The sequence below is a fragment of the Rhinolophus ferrumequinum genome, chromosome 15 (assembly GCF_004115265.2).
Source record: "Rhinolophus ferrumequinum isolate MPI-CBG mRhiFer1 chromosome 15, mRhiFer1_v1.p, whole genome shotgun sequence".
Taxonomy (NCBI): domain Eukaryota; kingdom Metazoa; phylum Chordata; class Mammalia; order Chiroptera; family Rhinolophidae; genus Rhinolophus; species Rhinolophus ferrumequinum.
This window is the reverse complement of record NC_046298.1, coordinates 37,806,501-37,814,094: the sequence shown is the minus strand read 5'-3', so window position 1 is coordinate 37,814,094 and position 7,594 is coordinate 37,806,501. Positions and strand designations below refer to the sequence as shown.

General features: G+C 47.6%; 1 protein-coding gene across 5 annotated transcripts in view; it reads right to left on the bottom strand.

Annotated features, from left to right (window-relative positions):
• Positions 1-3,976: 3,976 nt before the first annotated feature.
• CATSPERG (cation channel sperm associated auxiliary subunit gamma) overlaps positions 3,977-7,594 on the bottom strand; it is a 28,061-nt gene continuing 24,443 nt past the window's right edge. For 2 of the 5 annotated variants that reach the window (XM_033128653.1, XM_033128652.1), the window contains 7 exons: positions 7,036-7,192; positions 6,783-6,846; positions 6,555-6,650; positions 6,170-6,259; positions 4,688-4,780; positions 4,501-4,600; positions 3,977-4,417 (listed from right to left, as the gene is read on the bottom strand). In XM_033128653.1, the coding sequence (XP_032984544.1) occupies positions 4,154-4,417; positions 4,501-4,600; positions 4,688-4,780; positions 6,170-6,259; positions 6,555-6,650; positions 6,783-6,846; positions 7,036-7,192 (864 nt within the window). In that variant the 3' untranslated portion in view covers positions 3,977-4,153. Of the gene's footprint in view, positions 4,418-4,497; positions 4,781-6,169; positions 6,260-6,554; positions 6,651-6,782; positions 6,847-7,035; positions 7,193-7,594 lie in introns of those variants that run through there. The other 3 variants (XR_004425159.1, XR_004425158.1, XM_033128654.1) reach the window with 3 other exon arrangements.

The window sequence follows — 7,594 nt, the reverse complement described above, 5'->3', positions numbered from 1 at the left end:
AGTTAAACTATTCACATTTTCATGCTCCCTTGCAGCTAGAGATAGGGATGTGACCAGTTCTGACCCATAATATGTAAGTGGAAGTCACTGGGTAGCAATTCTGAGAAACTTTTTAAAGGGAACCTACTGGGCTATCAGGTCCCCTTTAGCCTTTGCTGCTTCTTCCTGCCTGTAATGCAGACAAGGTCTCCAGATGTATCAGGTCCTTGATAACAGCAGCAGGCTAATAAACTAGGCCTGTATTCCCTTCTCCCAGGCTGCTGCTGCTGTTTCTCCTCTTTTTTTTTTTTTAAGATTTTATTGGGGAAGGAGAACAGGACTTTATTGGAGAACAGTGTGTACTTCCAGGATGTTTTTTTGCCAAGTCAACTTGTTGTCCTTTCAATCTTAGTTGTGGAGGGTGCCGTTCAGCTTCAAATTGTTGTCCTTTCAGTCTTAGTTGTGGAGGGCGCAGCTCAGCTCCAGGTCCAGTTGCCGTTGCTAGTTGCAACGGGGCACAGCCCACCATCCCTTGCGAGAGTCGAACCAGCAACCTTGTGGTTCAGAGCCCACTGGCCCATGTGGGAATCGAACCGGCAGCCTTCGGAGTTAGGAGCATGGAGCTCTAACCGCCTGAGCCACCAGGGCAGCCCCAAGTTCTACTGTTTTTATATTTTGTTAATGTTCTTCTCTGCTAATTCTAATATCTATGTTACTTCTGGGTAAGTTTCTTTTTCTTTTTTTAATTTTATTGGGGAATGTTGGGGAACAGTGTGTTTCTCCAGGGCCCATCAGCTCCAAGTCGTTGTCCTTCGGTCTAATTGTGGAGGGCGCAGCTCAGCTCCAAGTCCAGTGGCTGTTTTCAATCTTTAGTTGCAGGGGGCGCAGCCACCATCCCATGCGGGAATTGAACCAGCAACCTTGTTGTTGAGAGCTCACACTTTAACCAACTGAGCCATTGGCCGCCGCTAGGTAAGTTTTAATTGATTACTCTCCTCACTCTGGGTGTTGTTTTCCTGCCTCTTTGCATGACTGGTAATCTTTGATTGGATGCCAGACAACCTTGTTGGGGGCTGGATATTTTTTGTATACCTATAAATATTTTTGAGGTTTGTCCTGAGATGCAGTTGAGTTCCTTGGAAACAGTCTGATGCTTCAGATCTGCTTATGTGATATTAGGTGGGTCCAGAGCAGTATTGAGTCCAGAGCTAATAATTCTTTACTACTGGCAAAAACTTCCTGAGTATTCTACCCAGTGCTCCATGAATCATGAGGTTTAATATCTGGCTGGTAAGACTAGTTACTGTCCCCAGTGACAGTGTCTGTCACTATTCCCTCTAATCCTTTTGAATGTTTTCCCCCCCAGCCTCATGTACTTTCCTCATATACATTCTCTGATCATTGGTCAGTGCTCTGCAGATCTCTGGGATTCTCTATGCAGTTCTCTTCTCTTCAGTATTCTGTCTGATGACTCTAGTTGCCTTGTTCTTCCCAGACTTCCATCTCCATCTCAACTCAGCGTGTTCCAGGTTCCACCTCGGTTCCCCCTCCTGGCAACTTGATCTGGACACTCACTCAAGACAGTAAGCTCGGGCAACTATAGGACTCACCTTATTTGTTTCCAATTTCTCAGGGACCACGAGCTTTCAATGCATGGTGTTCAATATCTTGAAAACCATTGTTCATGTATTTTGTCTTTTTTTGGTTGTTTCAAGTATGAGGGGAAATCTAGTCCCTGTTACTCCATCTTGGCCAGAAATGGATATGGTGATATCCATTGGCTTATGAGGTGACTTGATGGAATCCTGAGGCCAGTGTACAGAATTTCCCCACTTTTGTGGGAATATTCTTAGCCAATAGAACTTGCACTCATGGATGTTGCCAGCTTTGGTTGCTGTTATCAGGTTTTGTCAGGTTTTCCTGTCATGTAGAGCTGATTACTCTTTGATATTGTGTAGAAATGGCTGCTAACCAAAATTGGATCCAAAATGTCCCTTTGTAGTGAGAAAAGACTCATACATACTTGTGTTATTTTTAGAAACATTCATAGAAAGTACATGTACCTCCCAATCTAGGGATATGTATCCTCTCAATAACTTGTTTATGTCAAGCTTTACCATCTTTCAGCAGGATTACATACTTTTCTGTACTTAAGTCCTGTTCTTCTCCAAATTTATCCCTAGGACAAATTTTATTTTTTCATTTTGAACTTTTTGTCCTAGTACCAAGAAAAGCTATTGATTTTGTACAGTTGTCCTATTACAGAAAACTTTAAAACTGTCTTAATTCATTTAGGTTTCTTTCCTTACAGGAGTCACTTGGATGATCTAAGTACACAACATTTCTTCTGCACATAAAGATAATTTTTGTCTTTTCTTTTCCAGTGTGTAGAGTTATCCTTTTTCTTATCTCATTAGCTAAAAACCTCGAAACACAATGTTGGAAACAGTGGTGAGTCATTCCTGTTCTGTTCCCAATTTGAATGATAATGGCATTTAACTACCTTACGTCATATGTCATCTTTCTTTGGTAATCACTTAATTTGTTAATCATGTTCAAACTTTCCTTATATTTCTATTAATATTTGACTTAGAATTTATATAAGGAATGGATGTTGAATTTTAGAGAAAGCCTTTTCAAGCACTTATTTATATAATCATACATGTTTGCACACTTGAGCCTCTGTTTCTTTATCTGTGAAGTGAGGATAATGATAGAATTTTCCTGACAGAACATCATGAAGATTACTCAATAATCCAAGAAAAGAGATCTGCTAGTATGGTCTGAACCTTTGTATCTCCAACCCCCACAAATTCATATGTTGAAACCTAACCCCCAAAACAATAGTATCAGGATGTGGGGCTTTGGGGAGGTGATTAGGTCATGAGGGCAGAGCCCTCATAACTGAGATTGATGCCGTTTTGCAAGAGACCTGAGAGACTTCCCTCACCCCTTTCACTGTGTGAGGACACAGCAAATAGACAACAGTCTATGAACCATGAAACAGGTTCTCATCAGACACGGACTCTGCCAGCACCTTGATTTTGGACTTCCCTGCAAGTAGTAAAATGGTGAGCATATGACCCCACCCAATCAGTGACAGACAGAACTGACAGCCTGGGAATGTTTAAACTCCAGCTTTTTCTTTCTCTGGACAATAAGCCATGTGGATGTGCAGCCTCAGACTGTAAGAGGGGCTGGCTTGAGGACAGAGACCACACTCAGAGGAGGACAGAGCAGGGAAAGCTACAGAAAAATGGAGCCAGGGGCGGCCGGATGGCTCAGTTGGTTAGAGCGCTAGCTCTTAACAACAAGATTGCTGGTTCGATCCCCACATGGGCCAGTGAGAGACAATGGCTTGGACTTGGAGCTGGGCCGCTGGTGGGTGGCCGGTTGGCTCAGTGGTTAGAGTGTGGTGCTCATAACACCAAGATCACTGGTTCGAGTCTCAGGGCCAGTGACCTGAGCTTTCCACAACTAGATTAAAATAACGACAACTTGACTTGGAGCTGCTGCACCCCTCCACCCCCCACAACTAGATTGAAAAAACAAAACAGAAAAACAATGACTTGACATGGAGCTGATGGGTCCTGGAAAAACACACTATTCCCCAATATTCCCCAATTAAAAAAAAAAAAAAATGGAGCCAGGATCCTATGGATTGAGGGCTTCTGGGTCAAACTTTACCTGAAGCCTATGTTGACAAAACCCATATACTACCCTTTCCATGTAGACCATTTGAGTAAGAATTTTGCTATTTGCAATAAAACAAAGGCCTGTTCAAAGTACCCTCCTTAAGCTAGACACCAAATAGGTGTTGATATCCACAATATTTAATGACTGAGACTAAACCTGGGCACTGAACAATCAGAACAGACTGCAGGCTATAGTAATGGGCCTGGGTCCTGGAGGACACTGCTGGGCTGCAGGGAGGCCGGAGGCAACCTGGAGAGGGGCTGAGTTGGCAGACACATGGAGAAACCACTATTTACCAGCTGGCACAGAAGGATTTTGGTATTTTAATGACCTATGTGGCTGTGTGTTCTGAAGGAGAAGTGAAAATTCAAGCAAAACAGAAAGGAAGGCTTGGGGTGGGTGACAGGTGGAATTTCCAAAATGGCCCAGGAAGTAAGGGATGAGGGTGGGTGAGGGTTGGGTGGGGCAAGTGAGAGGCTCAGGTCAGTGACTTCTTCATGATTTTCTCAGTTTCAGCCTTGTTCTCTACCACCTTGGAGCTGATCCTGGAGCTAACAGTGGGCCTGGTCCCAGATGTGCTGCTACCGACTCCGGAAGAGGAGCTGTGGGTGTAGTAGAATTCTGTGGTGAGTATGTTGTTGATCTTCCAGCGGAGGATGTTGCAGCCTTTCACCATAAGGGGAAACAGGAGGCAGACGATGATGTAGAGGAAGACCAGGCTGAGAAACACACTGGTTGACACCTGCGGGCACCGCACAACAGGCATGGGTGGGCAGCCGGGGGGCCACCTCCACCCCGCCGGAGAGCTCCGGGAAAGCCACTCACTATGAGGATGAAGAAGGCCCTCTTGGCACTGAGTGGAAGGCCATGGATATGCAGCAGGAAGACGAGCTGGTAGTCACAGTATGTGCTCTTGTCCACACCTCTGGTGGAGGAGGGGTCCAGGATTGGGGCAGAGTCAGACACAACACAGGAAGCCCCTGACTCCACCTAGGCCATATGCCTGGCTCACCTGTTACTCACCAACACCTTGAAGAAGAATTCAGGGGTGAAGATGCTAGGGGGAACGGTGTCATGGCACGGGGAGTTCTCCAGACACAGCCACCTGAGGGCCCAAGTTCAGGTGCTTGTGCTGCAAATCCTGCCTAGCACATGCCAACCCGATTTCTCCCTCCGCCCCACAAACTCTGGGTGGGCACCAACTAGGTACAATCTTATACCTTCTTCCCTGATTCACTCCTTCCTTCATTCATTCATGCAGTAAGGCTAGCTGAATGAGCAGCAAGTGACAGGACACATGTTTACTCATTCATTTCCTCCTGCCTCTCATGCTCATCTGTCAATCCCTCCATTACTATGCGTTCATCTGGATTATGGACTGTACACCTGTTATGTGCCAGCCCCGCACTTATTCCTTTCTGCCTTCATTCCTTCATCCCACAAAAACAGCTCGAGCACCTACTAGGTACAAAATCACATCTTCATTAGTTTATTCTTTCCTTTTTTCATTTATTCAACAAACCTAGGTTGAATACTGACTAGGTGCAAGTTGGTTACTTTGTTCATTCATTCCCTTCACTTGCTCATGGCATCATTTTCTTCCTTTCATTGAATCAAAAATAGTAATTGAGCCCCTATATATTAATTTGTTCCTCCATTGTTTTAGTTATTCATTAAGACCTCCACTCAAGGGTCAATAAATGCCTAACGTGCATTATTTAATTTTGTTCATTGTCCCATTCCACAAATACTATGTTGAGCTATTCAGGACCTGGACATATAAGGGAGAGAGACCTCACAGGAGACAGTGACTGTTGAAGGGTCAAGGCTGAGATGGGTTAGCACAGGAGGACGTTAGAGCCAACTATCCCATCTAGAACAGTCAGAAAAATCCTCCTGATGAAGAGGCATCTGAACAAAGGCCTGAAGAAAAAGTAAGAGGGACCAGCACTGTAGACAGAGGGTTCAGCTTATATAAAGGTCAGCCTCATTTGAAGAACATAAAGACAGTCATTGTGGATTGAGGATCAAGAGGTCTCCCAAGGCTGGCCTGGTGGCTCAGGTGGTTGGAGCCCCGTGCTCTTAACACCCAGCTCACGGGTTCGATTCCCACATGGGCCAGTGAGCTGCGCCCTCTACAGCTAAGATTGTGAACAATGGTTATCCTTGGAGCTGGGCTGCCCTAAGCTGCCACTGGCTGCTCTGTGCTGCTGTGGGCTGCTGTGAGCCGCGGACTGACGACTGGTGACCCGCAAACGACTGCCTGAGCCCGGGGAGTGCAAGGCTCATAATACCAGCATGGGCCAACGAGACTGAGAAACAACTTGAGCCGACTTGAGTAGGGGGAAGAGGAGGCGGAAGAGGAGGCGGAAGAAAGGGGGAAAAATAAAAAATAAACAAAAAAGAGGTCTCCCAGAGGCAGAAGAAAAGGACTGGCCTGACAGATTGTGGGCGGGTGGGGGATAAAAGGTCCTGCAGCCAGGCCCGTACTCACTCGATGCCCAAGCTCTGGTGGGACATGATGTTGAAGGCCGAGTCCTCAGTGGTGGTTGTGTTCTTTGTGGTCCAGATGAGGCTGTAGGTGCTGTGGACCACGGGTAACCTCAGAGGGGGCGGAGCGAGCACAGAGGGAAGCCAGCAGTGGGGGCGGGGGGAAGCCAGCAGTGGGGGCGGGGCGGGGGGCGGGCGGGGCGGGGGGCGGGGTTGAAGCCTTTGGTCAGCGGGGCCTCACATTGTGGGTCAGGCAAGAGTTTGTGGGACCTTTAGGAACGTGCTGTGGATGGGGCTTACAGAGAGGGGAAGGTGTGGCTGCGAAGTGGGAGGGGTCTGCAGGGGAAGGAAGACCCCATTATGGGCCAGCCAGGTCCCACAGGGATTACTTGTCCAGGGGGCTGTTGAAGCGGTAGATCTCCTCCTCGCTGTATTCCCTGATGGTGTCCAGGGTGGGTCCCCCGCCCACCACCTTCAGCACGTAGCTGCGGGGAGCAGAGGGGCACACTGACTGGCCTCCGTGTCTGGAGTCCTGTGGCAGCTCTCCCACCCAGCCCCCACTCTACCCCCTACACACCTCCCCTCTCAGTCCGCCCCTGGCTTGATCAGGCCTTTACCTGCCCTGAAAACTGCCAGAGTCTCCCGTCACCAAATCTTGGATCAAGAAGAAGGGGTAGAAGACTGTGGGATCAGAGGGGATTGAGATCAGGAGAAGAAATGAGCTTGACCTAAGAAATGGAGGACAAGAGGGGAGGAAAGAGAGCAGACCAAGGGGGAAAACAGAGGATGGATGGGGAGCAAAGGCTGGGAGAGCAAAAGGGTGGGGGCAGAGGACAGTGAACAAGGCAGAGGAGGGCACTGGACGCGCACTGTCACGGAAGAGGAAGCAGGGCATCTCAGGGTCGAGGTGCAGGCAGTCGAAGTAGTGTTTGTTCTGCAGGCGGTTGTACTCCAGGGTGTAGGTGATGTCAAAGGCCAGACGTTTGCCCGGGGGGCAGCCAATAAACACTGGCATCATGAGGTTGCCCTGAGTGGGAGGAGAAAAGCCTGGAGCAGGGGGGTGGGGGGGAGGACATCCTTCCTCCCACACACACCACCACTACCTGCCAGGCTCACTCTCACCAGGGGCAATCCCATCGTTATTTTCCTTAAAACATTACTGTAATAACTGCAAACACTTATGTAGTTCTTACTGTGTGCAAGGCACTGGGTGATGTTCTAAGCGCTTTATGTACTTAAATGCATTTGATCCTTAAAACAGCCTTGCATGGTGGAGACTATTAATATCTCCATCTTAGAGATGGCAAAAGTGAGACACAGAGAGGTCAAAGAGCTTATTAATTATCCAAAGCCACACAACTGGTAAGTGGCAGAGGTGGGATTCAAAGTGGGCCAGGTAGCTTCCAGCTATGCCCAGAAAAAGACATCT